Here is a 23,107-nt window from a genome sequence, read left to right as displayed (position 1 = left end):
AAAGACCGTGGCCAGTTCTTGCGCTGTTGGTAATTTCCTGAGTGGAATGCAATGGCACATCTTGGAAAACCGATCGACGATCATGAGGATGACCGTATGACTCCGAGACACCGGGAGGTCTACAATAAAGTCTATACCTAGGTGTGACCAAGGACGCTCCCCATTGGGAATGGGTTGCAGAAGACCCAAAGGGAGATGCCGTGGAGACTTATTCTGGGCACAGATCGAACATGCCGCTACATAAGAGGCAATGTCGGCACGGAGGGTTGGCCACCAGAATAGGCGAGAGACGACCCAACACAGCTGGTTCTTCCCTGGATGCCCGGCAGTTTTGGCGTTATGGTAGGTACGCAGCAGGCGGGTGCGCAATCCCTCGGGTACAAAACATCTACCCTCCGGCTTCCCGGGGGGAGCATCAGATTGAGCCGCCAAAATCTGCTCCCCAAGAGGAGAGGTCAGACTGGTGCAAATGGCAGCCAGGATCTGATCTGGAGGAATAACTGAGATTGGCTCAGAGTCTTCCCTGGACAACTCAGAGTATTGCCGTGATAACGCATCAGCCCTGACATTCTTGGAACCAGGCAAATATGAAACCACATAGTTGAAGCGTGACAAGAACAGAGCCCATCTGGCCTGGCGGGGTGTCAATCTTTTGGCCTCCGAAAGATAAGTCAGGTTCTTATGATCGGTAAGAATGAGGACCGGAACCGCGGAGCCCTCGAGCAGGTGCCTCCATTCCTTGAGAGCCAGAATGATTGCCAACAACTCCCTATCTCCAATCTGGTAGTTGCACTCTGCAGAGGAAAGCTTCCTGGAGTAGAACCCACAGGGAAGTAGGGGCCCATCGGGCGACCGACGTTGAGACAGGAGAGCGCCTACTCCCGTCTCGGATGCATCAACCTCAAGGACGAAGTGCAATCCAGGATTGGGATGAGACAGTATCGGAGCCAACTCGAAGGCGGATTTCAGAGCCTCGAACGCTACGATGGCCTCGGGTGGCCACTCGTGAGGATTACTGCCCTTCTTGGTTAGGTCTGAGAGAGGCTTTGCCAGCGTGGAGAAGTTCCGGATGAACTTCCGATAGTAGTTGGCAAAACCCAAAAAGCGCTGAATGGGCCGAAGACCATTGGGACGAGGCCACTGCAGAACCGCCGAAACCTTCTGAGGGTCCATGGAGAATCCCTCCGCAGAAATGATGTAGCCTAAAAAGGCAACTTGGGATCGATGGAATTCGCACTTCTCAAGTTTACAAAAAAGTTCGTTCTCACGTAATCGTTGCAGCACCTGCTTGACATCCTGGATATGGGACTCCATGGAGGCAGAGTAAACCAGGATGTCATCCAAGTAAACTACCACGCACTGCTGCAACAAGTCACGAAGGACATCATTTATGAATTCCTGAAAAACTGCGGGCGCGTTACACAACCCGAAGGGCATCACCAGGTATTCGTAGTGACCGGTTCTGGTGTTAAACGCGGTCTTCCACTCATCCCCCTGTTTGATCCGTACGAGGTTGTACGCCGCCCTAAGGTCAAGTTTGGTAAAGACTGTTGCCCCCTTAAGGCGGTCGAACAACTCAGTAATCAAGGGAATCGGGTAGGCATTCTTAGTGGTGATTCGATTAAGACCCCTATAATCGATGCAAGGCCTCAATTCACCACCCTTCTTCTTTACAAAGAAAAACCCCGCTCCCGCTGGGGAAGTAGACTTACGAATGTGCCCCCGGGAAAGCGCATCCGCAACGTATTCCTCCATGGCCTTATTCTCCGCAACCGAGAGAGGATACACCCTGCCACGCGGAGGAGTGGCACCGGGTTGCAAGGATATGGCGCAGTCGTAAGGACGATGAGCAGGTAAGGCACCAGCGCGTACCTTATCAAACACGTCCTGGTACTCCCCATAATCAGAGGGCAACGCAGAGTCCGAGGAGGCACACAACACCTTAACCGGCCCACGGATGCACCCGGCCCCACACTGTGGAGACCACGAGAGAATCTCGGCTGTTTGCCAATTGAAGGTTGGATTGTGCATCTGGAGCCAGGGATACCCCAAAACCACCGAATAGTGCGGAGACGAAATCACCTGAAAACAGGCCAACTCCCTGTGAACAGCCCCAATAGCTACTTCCACTGGCACAGTCTCGTGGGTAACCTGCGGTGGTTGCAGGGGCCTGCCATCTATCGCCTCGAGAACCAATGGGGTAACTCGAGCCTGCAGGGGAATGGAGTGCTGGGCAGCAAACGAGCTGTCCATAAACAACCCGCTGGCCCCAGAATCTACCAACGCCTGGGCCGTCACCGAGCCCTCCGCCCAAGAGAGGACAACGGTGATCAGTGGCTTATCCTTGCGGAACGCCGGGGACGAGGAGACTCCACCCAAGATCTGTCCCCGACAGGATCTCAGGTGCGAGCGTTTCCCGGACGGACCGGACAGGACTGCCGAAAGTGCCCACCAAGACCACAGTACAGGCAGCGACCCTCCCGACGCCGAGCGGCCCGCTCCCCCTCGGAAAGGCGAGCAAACCCCAGCTGCATGGGCTCACCACCAGACAATCCATCCCCAGGAGGCGTGGGAGGAGAGGGAGGAACGGGTGGGACAGAAAACGCAGGTGCCAGTCGATTGGAAGGCCTCCGCAGGCGTTCCTTGAGTGAAGGCCTCTCCCTGAGCCTGGTGTCAATCAGGATCAGGAAAGAGATGAGCTCCTCCAACACCACAGGCAGTTCCTTAGCTGCAATCTCGTCCTTCAGTGTGTCAGAAAGACCATGGGAAAACGCAGCCACCAGAGCCTCATTGTTCCAACCGACCTCTGCCGCCAGGGTACGAAACTCTATGGCGTACTCGGCCACGGTCCGTGAACCCTGATGCATGGTCATGAGCAGCTTGGCCGCCGAGGCGGAACGAGCCGGTACATCGAATACCCTACGGAAGGCATCGACAAAACCGGAAAAATCTTGAATAACCGGGTCGTTCCTCTCCCATAAGGGATTTGCCCAGGCCAAGGCCTTGTCTGCGAGTAGTGAAATTAGGAACCCAACCTTTGACCTCTCAGACGGGAAGGCGTGGGGTATTAATTCAAAATAAATACCCACCTGGTTGAGGAACCCACGACACTGACTCGGCTCACCTCCAAAGCGCTGTGGAAGAGGGGCAGAGCCAGTCATACCTCTGGGTGCCGCTGATGCAGCCACCGAGGTGGTGGACGCAATAGGCGGAGAAGCAGCGGGAGAGACCACCGGAGTGACTACCGGCCTAATAGCACCAGGAGCAAGGTGTGCAGTGCGTGCAAGCAGAGTTTGCAATGCCTGAGCGAACTGATCCAACAGGTGATCCTGTTGATCGAGTCTGGCGACTAGCGTTGGGAGCGAAGGCGTGCCTGCACCGTCAGGGTTCATGGCACTTGTGTAATGTCAGGGCAGGAGCTGAGGAACGGACAGGCAGGCCTAACAATGTAACGCACTGGCTGACGACAACCACCACCCACAGACCGAAGTCCCTCAGGGCGCGGAGTCTAAGTCCCAGGCTGCCCTTCACCAGGGCCCCTGATGGTGGGGATGGACTTGACGCAGCCAGGAACCAGGTCGCGGCCCCCGAGACACCTCAGCTGCGGTAATGGCCGCCGCCAATGGCGTGTAGCTGGTGGAAGAAACAAAAGAGTAGTCAGACAAGCCGGGGTCAACAACAACAGGACAAAACAGTACAGGACAGCAGAGGAGAATCACAGGTCACAAGCCGGGTTCAGCAACAGAGGGTCAGATCAAAGGAGAATACAAAGAATAGTCAAGTCACAAGCCGAATCAGAATACCAGGAGAGTCACGAGAGTCAGAACAGAGTAATAGTAACACCAAGACACAAGTGCAAAGAGCATGTGCGGGCCACAGGCTTATATGTCATCAGCCACACCCCTCTGGGGGGTGGACCTCAGAGACCTGAAGGCATAAAAAGGAATCCCATCATGCACAGCAGAATCCAAGATGGACGCCAGCACATGGAGTAACATAACCTCAGGGAAAAGGTAGGACCTTGACACCAAGTCAAGCCACAGTAGAATAAAGACACAACGTATCCCAGAGGTATCATGGTAAAATTCAATGTGGTCCGGTCGGTAAAATTGTCTTCCAGTAGAGAGCCAAATCTAATGTTTATGCTATGACTTAGATCCTATGCTCCTATATATGTAGTCATATTAGGTCAATCAAAAAATAAACAATGTGCAATCTTCATAGCATTTTAATATCTATTATCAATTTTCAGTGTTACCCCATCAAGGAGCCAGCTTTCACTGCCACCTTACACCAGGTGTCTCCATCAGAGTGCCACCTTAAAGCAGGTATCCCCATCAGGTGTCCCCATGAGGATGCCCCCTTACTTCAGGCATTCACAATTCGTGTTCCTTTACATCACATTTCCCAATCATAGTGACCCCTTACATCGGGCGCCCCCCATCAGAGTGTCCTGGTACTTTAGGCATCTCACTTACATCAGGTGTCCCCATCAGAGTGCCCCCTTACATCAGGTGTAAGAGAGGAAGTTTCGCTTCTGTCCTCCTGTCATGCTCAGGATGGGGTATGCACTTGACGTTATTGGTTGAGGGTGGTTCAGACAGAATTGTCAATTGGTCCAAGTCTGGATTGCAATCTGCAATTTAGTAATGTCTGACATAAATGGTATGTGCCATCCCTATGAAGAACACAGTCCCTATGCTACTGTTTGAGATGTAGAGATAAGCAGTGTGCAGACAAAAAAAATGGCCACTTAGAAGACTATAGTACAGGAACAGAAATCACAGAACAATGAACTATGCCAAGCAATGTTTACAATCTGTTTTGTAGGTGAGTGCGCATCAGTGACTACTATGTAACCTCACACACGTGGCACGGACAACATAGAATTAAAGAATGTGTAACAAATGTGTACATTCCTTTTAAAGGATGCCACTCGTTATATAAATTTCTTGGCTTTGGGTCATCTTTTTCTTGCTTCAGAGACAAGATAAAATAAACAAAAATCAGCACAAGGGACACAACTTACTGTTAATATGCTGTGTCACTTTGCTGTTGGTTCCCAGTTTCCTTAAATTCCTCCCCCATCGATTTCCCTCTGCCCCAACCACTGCCACTATAATCTTCTGATGGTGTGGAGGTTATTAGAACAGGGAGCTACTTTTGCACTCATCAAGAGTTCCCAACTCTGCCTGCCATTAATGCCCACCTCCTCCATTTATAGAAGCCGTACTACAGCTACTATGAATGAAACACAATCTATGAATGGAGAGGCGGATGTAACAATCATCTACTCATCCTTCGTTCATAGATTGCTTTCCATTCATAGAAGCTGTAGTACGAATGAATAAAGGAGCTAGGCATAAACGGCGGGCATAGTTGAGCATTCTTGATAAAAATTGCCTGTGACAACCCCCCAGTTCTAATAACCCCTGCCGCAATGGAAAAGCCATGATCAAGCAGCACAAGGGACAGAGAGCAGTAATATTAAGTCATGTACCTTGTGCTGATTTTTGTGTTTTTTATTTTGACTATACTTAGGTTGTTAGTACTTAGCCGCTGAACTGGAACAAACAAGCACCTGAAATATGGTAACACCTGAAAAGCACATACTTGTACCAAGGCTCAGGTACTCATCAGGCATTGAAAAAGGACCAAGACAGTAGAGATAGGCAATGGCTGCACCTATCAGACCTAACAGGTTTTAAGTCTCATGGGCCATCACCTACATAAAGGTTAATATAAAAATATGGGGCCTATGGGAAAAGGAGATTTTAGAGATCACATGAGCAAAACACTGGTTAATTCGTCACTCATTTTAACAACTAAAATTTCTTTCAAAATCAAGACAAAAACAGCAACATGGAGTGGGCAGAGCTATATTCTTAGTGCCTAAACATACAGCCCAATCCACAAAGCTAACACATCAGGATAAGGATCCTTATTTTCAAACAACTGATAGTTATTTTTAGCTGAGTCCCATGAGATTTGAAAATTACAGTCACACGGCTATAATAAGGATCCTTATTCTTGTGTTAACGCTTTGTGATGTGAGCCTATTATGTTTTTATACACTTCACTGACCTTACAGAACTGAATGGGCAATAGACTCTTATCTCTGAGAAAGGTTTGCTTTAGTGAATACTAATGAGTACATAGATAGTACAATCATTTCTACAAAAAAATTAAACCTACAGATTTCTTACCATAACAATTATGGAGAAATCAATCCACCCAAAACTGAAAATCAAACTGTACAACACTGCAATTTTTGAGCTGTATGTTCAATGTGAAGATTATTGTGTAACCAAAACACCTTGCTTTTACAATATGAAATGCTTGCATATTCTCCCTAATTAAAATACATCAGTCACCACATAACATTTTCGAAAGCAGTGACATTTCTCATCATTATACTCTTCACACTGATTCACAGAATCATAAAGTGTTTACTAAAGTCTGACTTTTTTTTTTAATTAAAATAACAAATATGTTATACTCACCTGCTCTGTGCAGTGGTATTGAACACACCGGCCCCAAGCCTCCTCTTCTCGGGTACCCCACCGGTGACCTTGGCTTCTCTTCTTTGTGTTCCCCCCATAGGAAGCAGTTTGCTATGGGGACACACGCTGCTGGCTCGTTCTAGTCCTGTGTGTCTACGCAGCCACACCCTAGACATAAAAAGCGGGACTTAACCCCACCCCCCCACTTCCTCTTTACTACATTTAACTGACAGCAGCAAGAGCCAAAGGCGCCTGCTGCTGTCCGAGTCGCTGTGTGAAGAGGAAGAGAGGAGAGAAGAGATGCAGCCGTTCAGAGCGCTGATCTCTTTTCCCCTCTCTTCCCCTTCACACAGAGAAGGGGGAACACAGACAAATAGAAAAAGTTTTTTACCTTTATGCAAGCAATGCATTAAGGTAAAAATGGTTTTAATGTTTAGTATCACTTTAATTTAGTAAAAATTTCTTAAAAGGAAGCCTGTCTAGGAAAAAAAATTAATATTAAGGTGTGAATACTAAGGATCTTAATTCTATGTTTAGTGTGTAACTACATATTCCATATGCAGGCTTGCTGTCTGCTTGGCAGTGCTACATAATAGTTGTACTTTACTGCTCATCTTTTACACTGCAAGTCTATGGGTCTGCTGTCACACTAAAACCAATGCACTGCCTATGTGTATACCTGACGTAAGTGGTTAAACATAGGATGATAGGACCTTCAGGTTCTGACCAAAGAAACTGCTGATCTTTTAGGCCAAAGTGTATCCCAATAAGTGTATATTGAATGGTTTGTGTGAAAGTTACAGGGTTTACAAACTATGATTGAGATATATATACAGTTGTATTCAAAATAATAGCAGTGTGTTGAAAAAAGTGAATAAAGCTCAAAATCCTTCTAATAGCTTTTATTTCCATACACACAAATGCATTGGGAACACTACACATTCTATTCCAAATCAAAACATGAAGAGAAATATATCAAACTTGTGTTGCTCCTCTAAAAACATTGAAGAAAAGTGAATATTAGACTATATAAAAAAAATAGTGTTTGTATTCTTTTTTACAAACATTCACTATATAAACTGAAAAATGTTTGAAGATTTTGCTTTCCTTTCAATCACTTAATTAATATTTAGTTGTATAAGCACTGTTTCTAAGAACTGCTATACATCTGTGTTGCATGGAGTCACCCAACTTCTGGCACCTGTGAACAGGTATTCCAGCCCAGGATGATTGGACTACATTCCACAGTTCTTCTCTATTTCTTGGTTTTGCCTCAGAAACTGCATTTTTGATGTCACCCCACATGTTTTCTATTGGATTAAGATCCGGGGATTGGGCTGGCCACTCCATAACGTCAATCTTGTTGGTCTGGAACCAAGATGTTGCACATTTACTGGTGTGTTTGGGGTCGTTGTCTTGTTGGAACACCCATTTCAAGGGCATTTCCTCTTCAGCATAAGGCAGCATGACCTCTTCAAGTATTCTGATGTATTCAAACTGATCCATGATCCCTGGTATGCGATAAATAGGCCCAACACCGTAGTATGAGAAACATCCCCATATCATGATGCTTGCGCAACCATGCTTCACTGTGTTCACAGTGTACTGTGGCTTGAATTCAGTGTTTGGGGGTCGTCTGACAAACTGTCTCCGGCCACTAGACCCAAAAAGAACAATCTTACTTTCATCAGTCCACAAAATATTGCGCCATTTCTCTTTAGGCCAGTCAATGTGCTCTTTGGTAAATTGTAACCTCTTCAGCACATGTCTTTTTTTCAACAGTGGGGCTTTGCGGGGGCTTCTTGCAGATAGCTTGGCTTCACATAGGCGTCTTCTAATTGCAACAGTACTCACAGGTAACTTTACACCTTCTTTGATCTTCCTGGAGTTGATTGTTCGCCGAGTCCTTGCCATTTTGGTTATTCTTCTATCCGTTCGAATGGTAGTTTTTCGCTTTCTTCCACGTCTTTCAGGTTTTGGTTGCCATTTTAAAGCATTTGCGATCATTTTAGCTGAGCAGCCTATAATTTTCTGCACTTCTTTATATGTCTTCCCCTCTCCAATCAACTTTTTAATCAAGGTACGCTGTTCTTCTGAACAATGTCTGGCACGACCCATTTTCCTCAGAATTTCAGAGAGAAATGCACTGTAACCAGCATGTACAACATTTGCTGCCTTCCTTCCTTAAATAAGGGCAATAATTGCCACCTGTTTTTCAAAGAATGAATGACCTCACTAATAGAACTCCACACTGCTATTATTTTGAACATGCCCCTTTCAATTAGTGATTCAATTACACAGAATCAGCAGCGTGCATGTCATGACTGTTGGGTCTGTTGGATTTCTATTACTCTACTACACCTGCTAGTAAATCATTTGCCATATAAAAATATAATTTCTACCAAAAACAGTGAATGATCAGGTTAGTGATGTCTGACTGCTATTATTTTGAACACAACTGTATATACACATATACTCTATAAGTGACCACCTTGAAAAATGTATCCAAATGTCACTATATTGCGACTGATGCAAAAAGTTAACACCCAAAAAAAGCAAAAAATTATGAAAACTTATTGCTGCCACTATACCGTGCTTTAAAGATCAAAAAATGTGAGCATCACCTCTATTTAGTGAATACAATCGGCACATACACTTCAGTGTTATCAAAACGTTAGTGATAAATCTCCAATCACTCATACATTATATATCAGTCATTAATGCATAGCTTAACCATTATCTCTGTAACAATAAATAAATAAATAATAAAAAATAAAAATTAATAAATGCAACACATAATGTGATATCTCAAAAAAAGTCCTGTGACATAGAAATTATATATAATAAATAAAATAGAAAATATATATAAAATTAAAAACGTCCTGTAATGAAAGGTGACAAAGAAGAAATTGAAGTCCAGTGATGAAATAACTTCATGTGGCGAAAAACTTTAAGGTATAGAAAACCTTGTGCAGTGCCCACCATGCACCCCTACTCAGGTGTGCACTCACCAGATATTGCCTTTGTTAAAGCATACTCAAGAGGATATGCACTAATTTGACGTGGAGGTTCCTCTAAGAACAGCCCACTTAATGATTGATTGCCAGGATAATTCAAAACTCCATTCCACCATATCATGAAAAGAGAAGAACAAATAATCCGCTCTAATAATATATTACCCAAGATATATTTATTTACTCCAAGTAATGCACTTACAATGTTAAAAACATCAACAAGCCCAAATAGTATGTCTTTGTGACCAGCATATACTGCATGGTGCTCTCACCACCTCCAGAACTGTCAGACAGAATGCAGTCATGTCACTTCCAGTTACGGATCTATGTCACTTCCGGTCTGCCGCAACGTCACGTGCTGACGCGTTTCATCATTGTTTGGGCTTGTTGATGTTTTTAACATTGTAAGTGCATTACTTGGAGGAACCTCCTGGTGCATAGTGGGCACTGCACAAGGTTTTCTATACCTTAAAGTTTTTCACCACATGAAGTTATTTCATCATTGGACTTTAATTTCTTCTTTATCATCTTTCATCATGGGACTTTTTTAATTATATATATTTATTTTCTATTTTATTTATTACATATAATTTCTATGTCTTGACATTTTTTGAGATATCACATTATGTGTTGCATTTATTAATTTAAATTTTTTATTTTTTTGTTACAGAGATAATGGTTAAGATATGCATTAATGAATGATATATAATGTATGAGTGATAATTGGAGATGTATCACTAACTTTTGATGATAACACTTGGAAGTGTATTCGCCGCTTGTATTCACTAAATAGGAGTGATACTCACATTTTATGATATATATATATATATATATATACATACACACACTGGTTTTTAGCAGTTATAGATGCTATACTAATACTGGCAGTGATCAGCGACTTATAGTGAAACTGTGATAATGCAGCGGGCAATCTGGTGCTAACAGACACTGGCTGGGAGGGACACTGCACGAGTCAGCAGGGATTATGCTAATGCTCTCCCGAAACCCTTAAACAAGGCAGCAACGTATGGGTACATCACCTAGCCTGGTTTGCCACCCACCCACAGTAGACGTTCTGCAGGCAGGCTGGCAAGCGGTTAAAAGTTGCTCATTGGTTACTAATAGCTTATGACGATTTTCTAGCTTTGTTTGGCAAGTTTCTATTTTGTAAGTGGTAAGATGTTTCAGCAGTGGTTTGAACTGCATTGGTTTTGAAAATTAGTTTGATGTTCAAGTTTAAAAAAAAGAAGGTGCAGACTTGGCTATTACCACCTATCCATTTCCTTCTGGTACTAGGGTAGCCGCAGCCTCCTTTCCCCTGTACCTTATCTAGTCGGGAGTTAAGGAGACACCAGTGTGTGTTCTTCCAGCCAGCTGGAGCCTATGCCATATTTTCCTTCAGGGTATTCTAAGAAGGAAGTTTGAGGAATGGCACTGATCATTCACGGAGCAGGTGGTGCTGTCAAGATCAGCAGGTGATTGCCACATTACATGTGCTACCTCCCCAGTACAAAACATTTACCTTAATTCTGTGAATGCATTAAAGTGGCACTAAACAATATTCTTATTCTCCAAAAATTCTGTTTGAGTAATGCATGTTATTATTATCATATGCACACTACAAATCTCATAGTCCATGGGTGCTTAACCTGCGGCCTTTCATCTGCTAAGGAACTACACGTCAATGGCTCCCACTGCCACAGCAAAGCCTGAGACAAGAGGGAGAAGAGTGAGAGCTGCTACAGGTGGGCGCAGCACTGGATCAAGTGGGGGCTCAGGTAAGTATGAGGGGGTGAGGGGGGCATACTGCTACCTAAACATTTTTTTCCTTAATGCAAGGAATGCAGTAAGGTAAAAATATTTAGGCTTTATAATAACTTAAACTATGTTATTATGTGACTCGTTCTCTGTATTATTTTACTAGTCAAATGGTGCAGCAAAAAATGTTGTCTATTGTATTCAAGCTTAAAATTTAAATTAAAAAATGTAATAGGGACTATTCTGTCCTTTAAAAAGGGATACAGTACTGATACACATATATTCTAGATTTCTTTGGTATTCTGGTAGTATGGAAAAGACAGATTTTTTGTGTTTGAGAATTGATGTGTTTCTTGATGGCACCTTGAAGATTTAGGCAGTTTTCCAACATGTAAAATAAACTACGTAGGATGTGTAGAGCATTTGACTGCTTCATTTCATTCAAAGATATCAAATGCTCTTTTGTCAGAAACACAACCTGAACTTGCCATGTTGTTTTAAGAGAAAGCTGTGCTTATACAATGAGAGCTTAAACCAATCTGTTCATAGAAAAGGTGTATGGATTCCACTCACTCATCAAGCTCATCCTCTTCCTGTCTGGCTTTGTTAGCGTAGAGGTATTTGGTCATATCCACAGGTCTGGCATTCTTCCTCTTTGCTGGTTGTGGTGGGGATTGTTTGTGAAGTTCAATGGTCAGGTCAGGCCCTGGGTCTGGCTCATCAAACGGGTTGGGATATGCTGCGGGTTCAGGGTCTGTGAATGGGTTGTAGTCATCAAACGATGCTTCATCTTTCAAAATGGGTTTCTCAACTGATGATTCTATGAAAAGAAAAAAAAAACATAATTCCTATACAAGTGAAAAATAAGGGCTAGAGTTACTGAGTTTTTTTTTTATAATTTTGGGTAGAGTATGGGAGGTTTAAAATGCGTCAGTACATGAATATTACAATGAGAATCACACACCGCATATAAAGGTGCGGTACCATTGTGCTTGTTTAAAATGAAGCAGCATGTCACTTTCAGGAAATTTTTCCGCTTGTCAGACGCTTCCAAGAATTTCAATGGTACCTGTGCCTATTGCGTTTACAGCGCATCATTGAAGCGTTTATAAAGTTTTAGCAGAGTGCTGGGTAGAGGCAGTAGAGGAGGTTACAGATAGCACTGAGAAATCATAAAGAACTAGGATGGAGCAGCTCCAGTCACTTTCTGTTTATACAGAGCAGCCATGTGGTACACCGTTGATCTGTGTCTACAGCATCAAGCCAGTCAGCAATAACGTCAGTCCCAGGGAGAAGCAGAGGCATTGAGCATTATTGCCAGTGACAAAGCTTTTCTATCAGCAAAGTGTCAATGCCAGCAAGAGTCAATGCCGACAAGTGAACTTGGCAGCAAGTGTCGGTGTAGGATTTGACCTTGCCAGCAAGTGATGGTACCAGAAAGTGACTGTGACAATCTTTCCATTATCATCTTGAGCTGGACCAGGCCAAGTGTCAAAGTTTTCAATATATAAGAATCTATCTTGCAGAGAAATCACATAAATGCCTTCAATCACACAACAATCCAAACACACCTCAAAGCAGATCATTTCCTCTTCATCACTTCCCTTTTAAGCACTTTTATTGGCAAAAACACATCACAAACGCTATAGGCGCATTAATAAGCGTCTCTTCCTTCTTCACAATCAACACACGTGTTACTGAGCTCTTAGACAGTTATAGGAAAAAGTGTTCCTATTAAAAAACGTACCTTCTATTCCAAGTCTAACAGAACATTGTTTTGGATTTACCCTTATTTTCATGAGAGAGAGAGAGAAAGAGTGCAAGAGAATGAGAGAGAGCGAGAGAGAATGAGAGAGAATGAATGATAGAGAGAAAATGAGAGAGAGAGAGAGCGCGAGATAGAGAAAGAGAGAGGGAGAGAGAATAAATGAGAGAGAATGAATGAGAAAGAGAGAGAGAATGAATGAGAGAGAGAGAATATGAATGAGGGAGAGAGAGAGGGGGGGTGAGAGAGGGAGAGAGAATGAGCGAGAGAGAATGAGCGAGAGAGGGAGAGAGAGAGCGAGAGAGGGAGAGAAGGAGAGAGATAATCTCCTAACTGAGGACCCAGAAAGCAATACAACCCTGAAAATTTTGTGTTTCTAAAATGCTACATGGGTCAATTCACACCAGCACATATACCATGTCATTATTTGAACATGCAGTTTGTGCACACAGATGCAGTTGGCATCACCACATTTAGTGTCAGAGAATCAGTAGTCACTGTTACCCTCCTCAATGCAGTATCAATGTATCCATTTACAGTAGGTGTCATCCAGTCTTTGGTCCCTTAAAGCAGAATTAAACTCATCAAAACAACTTTCCATACCCCAATAGTAGGCTACACATAATTAGATAGCAACCAAACCCTCAAAGCCTCTTCAGGAGATACTGCATTTTTTTTCTGGTGATGTCACTTGCACATGACCAGTTGATCACACATTGTTGGCATTGTAGCTGAGCTGAGATCTTTCGAGCACCATGCCACAATGGCATCATCAATCTCTGGAATAGGCGTTTGCTCTAGTGAGTCTTAACTTTTGGTCTGTGTGCAATTTAGCAATGATGTACGTTGAGGGTGGAAGTAGGGTTAATTAGAAGAAACCGCCAGAAATCTTACAATATTCAGCCAGCTTGAGCAGGAAATTACAAGTATGCTTCAAGATAATGTTGCATAGAGTGAATACTAAGCTTGTCTTGCTTGTCTTTGTGAATGAGGTTATGACTGTTTATGGCAGCTGTGTGCTCTTGCTTTAATTTGGAGATGACCTGGTACAAAACTTTTTCAAGGTAACAATGTGCTCAAGTACTGCCTCTCTGTGTACCAAACCCTGTCCCTTAACATTTACCTGTCAAATGCCACCACTCCAGGGCAGCAGATGCTGTGGTAGTCAAATGCTGAATGCTAGTGATACAAATATGGATATACCATTGTCCTGTTAGTAAACCTTAAAACCGACCCAAGAAGCCCATGAACATTAGATGTCAGTTAATCTGCCCATATATATTTGATGCCATATTCAGGCAGACAACTGTAAACCAAGAACTCTTGGGGTGAACATCAATTTAGCAGATTAGAAACACCACTCAATGCAATTTTTCATTGCTGGGAAAAGTGGAGCTAGTAGAATTTTCCTTTTCATTTCCCTCTGTTGTTAATTCACAAACTTGCTGGGCCAGCTGAGCCAACATACAAATATATGAGTCCTCGGCAACGTTCTGAAGATTATCTGCCGTATGGGTAGCCAAAATCTGGTGCAGTTCTGCATGGAAACCAGTCAGCTTCCAGGTTTTTTTTTTGTCAAAGCTTAATTGAACAAGCTGAAGTTAGAAACTGACTGGCTTCCATCAGAGCTCCACAGTGCAGTCTACCTTGATCTGGTCTAAAATTACACAAGCATGGTTTTAACCTAGTACAGAAAAAAGAATAGTACAGCGCTAAATCACAAACTTACCTTATATATGGAAAATCAATTCTAATATCAATCCATACATCACATATGGACTGATACCACAAACATTACTCAAAAAGTGATAAAATGAAAAAAGTCCAAAGTGTATATCCTAATTTATATACTGTAGTGTCCAAACCAGTGCAAACAGAAAAAGATGACCAAAAATCTTCTTCCCTGTACCACCAGCAGTGTGCTCTCCTCCACCCATATGCACTCACCAGAGGGCTAGAATACAAATGTATGCATCAAAAATCAATGTAGTAATTTTAGCGTTCCAATCCCTGGTCACCTATTCGAAAGTCAAAGATGGCCACCGCTCCAAGTACTGGATGCGGTGAAGTGACATCAGCATGCATGTCCTCAGGGGATATAGATTTGAGTCCAATAGAAAATCTATGGAAATAACTAAATATCATAGTTCATAGAAGAGGCACACGAAACCTTCAAGATTTGAAGACTGCTTTCGTGGAAGAAAGGGCCAAAAATACACCTGAGCAATGCATGCGACTAGTTTACCCATACAGGAGGTGTCTTGAAGCTGTCATTACCAACAAAGAATTTTGTACAAAGTATTACATTTCAGTTAGCATGTTCAATACTTTTTCCCTGTGTCATTTCATTTTGTTACACAACTTAATTTCTGAACTTATTTGTGTTGCTTTCTTTGTATGTATGGATTGCATGGGTTGTTGCCGATATGTGGTCAAAATTTCATGTCAATAGTACCTTAAGAAAAATGGTGACATGTTCAAAATTTATTTTACCCGCTGTGTGTATGTGTATGTACAGTCAGGTCCATAAATATTGGGACATCAACACAATTGGCTCTATACACCACCACAATGGATTTGAAATGAAACAAACAAGATGTGTTTTAACTGCAGACTGTCAGCTTTAATTTGAGGGTATTTGCATCCAAATCAGGTGAACGGTGTAGGAATTACAACAGTTTGCATATGTGCCTCCCACTTGTTAAGGGACCAAAAGTAATGGGACAATTGGCTTCTCAGCTGTTCCATGGCCAGGTGTGTGTTATTCCCTCATTATCCCAATTACAATGAGCAGATAAAAGGTCCAGAGTTCAGTTCAAGTGTGCTATTTGCATTTGGAATCTGTTGCTGTCAACTCTCAAGATGAGATCCAAAGAGCTGTCACTATCAGTGAAGCAAGCCATCATTAGGCTGAAAAAACAAAACAAACCCATCAGAGAGATAGCAAAAACATTAGGCGTGGCCAAAACAACTGTTTGGAACATTCTTAAAAAGAAGGAACGCACCGGTGAGCTCAGCAACACCAAAAGACCCGGAAGACCACAGAAAACAACTGTGGTGGATGACCTAAGAATTCTTTCCCTGGTGAAGAAAACACCCTTCACAACAGTTGGCCAGATCAAGAACACTCTCCAGGAGGTAGGTGTATGTGTGTCAAAGTCAACAATCAAGAGAAGACTTCACCAGAGTGAATACAGAGGGTTCACCACAAGATGTAAACTATTGGTGGGCCTCAAAAACAGGAAGGCCAGATTAGAGTTTGCCAAATGACATCTAAAAAAGCCTTCACAGTTCTGGAACAACATCCTATGGACAGATGAGACCAAGATCAACTTGTACCAGAGTGATGGGAAGAGAAGAGTATGGAGAAGGAAAGGAACTGCTCATGATCCTAAGCATACCACCTCATCAGTGAAGCTTGGAGGTGGTAGTGTCATGGCGTGGGCATGTATGGCTGTCAATGGAACTGGTTCTCTTGTATTTATTGATGATGTGACTGCTGACAAAAGCAGCAGGATGAATTCTGAAGTGTTTCAGGCAATATTATCTGCTCATATTCAGCCAAATGCTTCAGAACTCATTGGACGCCGCTTCACAGTGCAGATGGACAATGACCCAAAGCATACTGCAAAAGCAACCAAAGAGTTTTTTAAGGGAAAGAAGTGGAATGTTATGCAATGGCCAAGTCAATCACCTGACCTGAATCCGATTGAGCATGCATTTCACTTGCTGAAGACAAAACTGAAGGGAAAATGCCCCAAGAACAAGCAGGAACTGAAGACAGTTGCAGTAGAGGCCTGGCAGAGCATCACCAGGGATGAAACCCAGCGTCTGGTGATGTCTATGCATTCCAAACTTCAGGCTGTAATTGACTGCAAAGGATTTGCAACCAAATATTAAAAAGTGAAAGTTTGATTTATGATTATTCTGTCCCATTACTTTTGGTCCCTTAACAAGTGGGCGGCACATATGCAAACTGTTGTAATTCCTACACCGTTCACCTGATTTGGATGTAAATACTCTCAAATTAAAGCTGACAGTCTGCAGTTAAAGCACATCTTGTTCATTTCATTTCAAATCCATTGTGGTGGTGTATAGAGCCAAAAATGTCGATGTCCCAATATTTATGGACCTGACTGTATATATTATATGTGACCATCGTGACAGCCAATCAGGAATCACAGCATCACAAACCCCTTAAAGGGCCAGGAGGCGCCTTAGCCAAGGGGTTAAACTCTCAACTTGCAAACGCTGCACACATATGAGTGTTTCACAGACATCCACTGATAATGAAGAAACTCAGTAATTCCTGTCAAAGGGCCAAACTAATTTCAGGTCATTCAGCAAAAATATATATTATATAAACTTGTCACAAACCTGAGCAACTCCAACTGAGCATACAATTAAGTTACCTTTACTAAAAATGATATGGTAAAAATAACAGTGGATTCTGAAATATAGACAGCTGCAGTTAAAATTCAAATCTTAAGTTTTCTTGTAAAAGTCATGCTCAGCCTTGCACTCTTTTACCTCTTGAGCCTTCCAGCGTTGGACTGAGGCAATCTGCCTGCCAATTTTCGACGCTGGAAAAGCGCACAGCAGAGAGAGGCAGAATGTGATGTTCTGCCCACCAGAAAAAGCCTCCAGCACATCTATCACCTTTTGCGTGCAGCTCTGGTGGTTGACATAGACCACTAGTGGTATTGCCGGATTGGATTCTGACCTAGGGTTTGGGAGAAGGTTTGTCCTGTGCTCCAGAGCCTCTTCTGGCGTCCAATGAAGCAAAGACCCTCTAAAACACAGGACTCCTCCAGCAAACAAGCTGGCATTCATCATGGCAACCGTCCAGTGGAGGGGAGGAAAAGACATTCTAGCTTACAGGGTAGGGGACCAGAACCACCATAGGATGGCTCTCGTTGACCATTCCAGACGACCCGGATGTCTAGGAAGGCTGTAGATTTGTCCCACTTGGACAGGGTTAATCTCTGTGGAACTGCACATATGGGACCGCCTGGAAGGTGGACGCCATAAGACCCAAGCCTACATGCAAGACCGAAGGGAATACCACTTGCGGGATAAGAGTAGTTGGACAACAGTCTCAAGCTTCCAGAGTCTGGCAACCAGGAAAAAATAAATACTCTTTGCCTGCTCCGAGTTGAGAATCAGACCCAGGTACTCCTCCTGATCGGGGCAGACTACTTGGGTCAGCATGACCTGGGAGTCCATTCGCAGGACAGCTCGTCCTAATCACCAGTCAAGGCAAGCACCCGATGTCTCAGCAACTGGGGCCAGCCCCTTGGAGAACAACCGGGAGTCAAGACCAGCCCCAAAGAGGAGCACCACAAATTAACAATGTGCATCCCCAACCACAAAGGGTAGGAACTACTGATGTCCGTCACACATCTGCATGTGCAGTTATACATCCTTGATGTCTGTCAATGTAGAAAATACCCTGATGAAGAGATGCCACTATGAAAAGGACAGATTCTAGCTTGAACCTCTGAACTGTTCTGGATCGAGTACAGGGACAATTACTCCCTGCTGCAGCAGATCCTGCACTATACCAAACATGCCCAAAGCTGAGATAGCGGAAGATAAAAATTGGAGGGAAATAATTCTTCTGGTGAATAAGAATGAAATAAAATTTTTTGTCTGGACACCTACTTGTAGCACGATTTCCAAGGTAGTGCCAAAGAGACAACCCTTCTGGAATGGCAGGCCCACCAGGGCCTTTTCAGAAGACTGGTAAGCAGCCCGCATCAGAGCCAATATACCCACAGAAGCATCGCCGCTGAGATAGAGAGCTAGGAAGGAGTGAAGCTGTATCCAAGGATGCCTCACATTTGGACTTCAGGCCTTAGACCAACTTGTCCGCCAGATCCACATACACCTGAGCTAAATGTCCAGTGTGCAAACCTCGCTGTAGAAGCTTGGCACCAGGGTCATAGCTAACACAGGTCGCAACACCGACAACGGAATGGTAAACAGATTGGTTGACCTAGTATGACCTGAAGTCCGCAGGATTGTTAAAAGACGGAAACTCCTCTATCAGCATCACGGTTGCATTATTCAACCTAGAAATGGGAGAATCCACCACGGGAGGAGAGGTCCACTCAAGAACCTCCCAAGGGGATAACATACTACAAAAAAGATACTTTGGAAGTGCCCATGCTTTGTAGACAAATTTATTAAAATATAGGCACTTTTTCAGTCACCCCAGCAGAGTCCGCAATTGGTAATGTCTCTCACCCCAAAAGAATAAGCGCTGTAACAACGCTGTTGCCTGCACTGATGCAGAGGCAGAAGATTTGTCTTTCCTGTCCAAGGAATTAGAGGGTGCATCGCAGGACCTGCAGAAAAATACGCTAGGCCTGCAGCGACAGAGCCCGACTGGGCTCAGAAAAGTCCAAAGGTGAAGGCGATGGCAGGGGCGCTACCTGCTTGCCTTGTGCTTGAACTCCGCCTCCATCCAGGAGACAAACAACTCTAGGACCGCCACAGTGCGTCCAGATGCTCAGCTCACCCAAAAGAAATACACAAAAAAAAAACCACACGAAAATTCAGGGGAAGGGCAGGCCCCACCTATCACCCTGCAGATATATGTATGGGTGACCCAGTGCCAAGGAACCCATGTATGAGGTCTCAGGCTCCATAGAAATCTGCAGTCTATTGTGGTGTGTGTACCTGGTGACTACCACAGTAGGTATCCGGCATTGTGGAGTGACCTCGGTCCTCACACAGCAATTGTATGCTAATACAGAGCTATTGCCAGCAGGGTCCCAAAAAAGGGCCACTGGATGGGACCACACCAAGATGGCCGCTGGCAGCAGAGACATCAATAAGGAGACGTGGTTTCTACCCCAAGCTTAGAGTAGGCACAGGACCAGGAAAAGAGCAATACTTCCCCAGCTCAAAACTAGGAAGCACACCCAGGGCACTGGAGCAAGCCCACACCCCACTACAGGAATCCCTCACCAGCCAAAAGAATGGTGTACAAGAAATAGTGCCATGACAACACCAACATACTGCATAGTACAACGCACAGCGGCCAGATTGCAGGTATGTTAGCCCCTCGTCTGGGGGATAGATGTGTGGGGAAAAAACATGCTGCCACCAGGGTCAAAGGAGGGAAGGGGGGACGCTGCAGGGCTGACCACCCAAGGAAGTACCCGCATTCCACATTGCATCCAGGGAAGGAAGAGGAGAATCTACTTACCAATCCAGTGGAGCTTGCAGGTAATGCTCCCTTGACAGTTCCTCCTCTTCACCAAAGTGGGGGGCTGTTGGCCAGGGGTAACACTGTAACACGGACTATAGGTGCCCGATCATAGGTATCACTTCGAGATGTTTAAAATCGCTGACCGCCCCGTCCAGGATGGGGCTCTGTTGAGGCCGACCCAGAACTTACTAAAGGTCTGTACGCGCACTGGCCAGACTGTGGTGACCACTGGATCTACATTAGCCCAGCCCGTCTGTTGATAGAAAATCTCCGCAGGAAAATCCCAGAAAAAAAAATCCAGGGAACCACATGTCCCACCAGGGAAAAAGGTCCATATTCCTGAACATTAGGTGTGCCTATAGCAGAGAAGAGTTTTTATACCAGAGGGGAATGCCCATAGGTGGTGTGTTCTTTTCTGCCTAGTGTCCTACTCTTGAAGCTGGTGATATAAAACCCTATGGTCAAGATTTAGAAGAGCTGTGTTCGGCAATGAACATAAGAAAAAAGAAGTTTTGCCTTTAGTTGTGCTTTAATTACTAATGACCACATTTTGCCTGAAGTTTAGAACACTGGCTAATGACCTGACGCTCTGTTGTATATGTATGCTATAATCTATAAAACACATACACCTTTCCCATTGACTGGCATGCTTGACTGTAATTACCTCTTTCAGCCTTCACCCAAAAGAGTTCCATATTTTTAACCATTTGTTGCTCAATGTTCTCCACTTTCTCCATTACTCCATGACAGTTTTAACCATGTGTTGCTCAATGTAGCAATGTAAATAATTGTGATAAAATTATCATTAATATTACGACTTGTACGCCTGTAAGCAGCCATTTTGTTTTTGGAGATATCCATTAAACTGATGGCAAGCAGTTGCTTTGCTCACAAAAAAAGACTCCTTATATTTTTTCTCTACAGCAAACTAAAAACAAAATGATTAGCTGCTATGGGCAGTGGCCATTTTTCAGACACCGTAGAAAATTCCCATAACTTCTTGAGAAGTTGAATTATCATCCTTTGCAATGACTACTTACCTTCAGCATCTGGATCTCCAAATGGATTCAGGTCTGCAACATCAGAACTTTCAAAAGGATTTGTGCCAGTGTTCAAGTCTTGCTCCTCTTCATCCAGAAAATTCAACTTGTTTATAAGTTCTACAACAGATAAATAAAGTCTTTAGATGTCAAAAGTGGAATGCTTCCAGGTGTATTCAAAAAGGCAGTGCAAAGAGCAAGTGCGTAGATAAAAGTGCAGAAACACAAAGCACAAGTAAGAAACACTATGTAACCAACACACTGAGTAAACTAAATTCTACTAAGCTGCCATTGGTCACTGCAAACTGGACACCACATTTGCTCTTTATACTACTTTACTGAACAAGACAGACATTCTGATGGACAAACATCACTTCCATAATAACATATGTGAACTATGCTGAACCCAGCACAAAAAAAAAAAAAAAAAAATCAGATGCTTGGGAATAGAAGGTCATGCGAGCAACAAGCTGAAACAATGAAAACAAACGTACTGCCAGCTGCTGAAATTAATGCCTGTATTTTGTAGCAAACCAACATTCTGGGTGGAATTACTAACTATGCAACATCAACAGGCAAAGGTTACCCATAGACAAGATCTGATCCAACAAAGTTTTGGACACCTATACAATGGTTTGCTTCGTACACATACAACTAGTAAACAAGAGGCGCTACCAGTGTGAACAACTGCAAAGTGGCAGCGGGTGGAGTCACACTGATACTAATCTAAAATCAACTACATCACAAGCACAAAATGATCACGACAACAAAAACGATGGCCAGAAAAATCAATTTGTATTAGAAAATATTCTTCAGGATCAACAAAAAAATGTTCTATGATCAGTTTTATAAAACATCAGTCTACAACAAACTGACAAAGGCAAAAAAAGTAGTCCTTGAGACATAGATGATTAATATTTTAACATTAAAGATCAAATATTAAGTCTCCCATCTGCCATATTACAACTTAGAAATTGATGGCAGAAAACAGCTCTGCTATAGCGTTACCTTAATCACAATAATGCCTAAAATTTGTATTTTGTAGAAATGAATGTAAGATCTTCCAGTCAGGTGGGAAATATTAAGGGCACGTACACACTACTGTGCATGCAAATGAGTGTACTGTACAAAAAAAAATGTAAGCCAATCTTATATACAGTGCTCAGCATAAATAAGTACAGCCCTTTTGGAAATTAAGATTTTAACCAATATCTCAATGAACACAAGAACAATTTCCAAAATTTTGACAAAACTGAGTTTTATAGAACATTTGTTCAGCTCATTACATGAAAGTAAGGATAATAATATAACTTGCATTACAAAACCTTCACATTTACTCAAATTAGTTGATGCAAAAATTAATACACTCCACAACAAAAACTACTAAACCTAGTAATTTGTATCACCTCCAGGATTTGTAAGGACAGCACCAAGTCTTTTAGGCATGAAATGAACAAGTTGATGACATATTGCAACATCTATCTTTTTCCATTCTTCAAGAACGACCTCTTTTAGAGCTTGGATGCTGGATGGAGAGTGATGGTCAACTTGTCTCTTCAGAATTCCCTATAGGTGTTCGATTGGGTTCAGATCAGGAGACATACTTGGCTACTGAATCACTTACCCAGACTCACCTGTAGTTGAATTCTTGTTAATTAGGATTTTGATGTCTAAAATTTAGCTTTGCTTCAAAGACTTTTATTGGGGTGTATTCATTTTTGCAACATGGTCATGAATGAATTCATTAGGAAAAATACTTTGTGTGTGCAAATTAACAAATCTTGTTTGCAATCAATGGCTCGCGTTTG

At 43.2% G+C, this 23,107-nt stretch overlaps 1 protein-coding gene across 7 annotated transcripts in view; it reads right to left on the bottom strand.

Annotated features, from left to right (window-relative positions):
• The window catches only part of EHBP1 (EH domain binding protein 1), a 547,128-nt gene that overhangs the window by 328,688 nt on the left and 195,333 nt on the right, over positions 1 to 23,107 (bottom strand). For all 7 annotated transcript variants that reach the window (XM_089671985.1, XM_089671988.1, XM_089671986.1 and 4 more), the window contains 2 exons: positions 21,300 to 21,419; positions 11,849 to 12,095 (listed from right to left, as the gene is read on the bottom strand). In XM_089671985.1, coding sequence (XP_089528111.1) covers positions 11,849 to 12,095; positions 21,300 to 21,419 — 367 coding nt within the window. The remainder of the gene's footprint in view (positions 1 to 11,848; positions 12,096 to 21,299; positions 21,420 to 23,107) is intronic.

The sequence above is a fragment of the Staurois parvus genome, unplaced genomic scaffold (assembly GCF_062004578.1).
Source record: "Staurois parvus isolate SC_StPar_1 unplaced genomic scaffold, SC_StPar_1.0 ptg000117l, whole genome shotgun sequence".
NCBI classification, from domain to species: domain Eukaryota; kingdom Metazoa; phylum Chordata; class Amphibia; order Anura; family Ranidae; genus Staurois; species Staurois parvus.
This window is presented reverse-complemented; position numbering and strand designations above follow the sequence as displayed.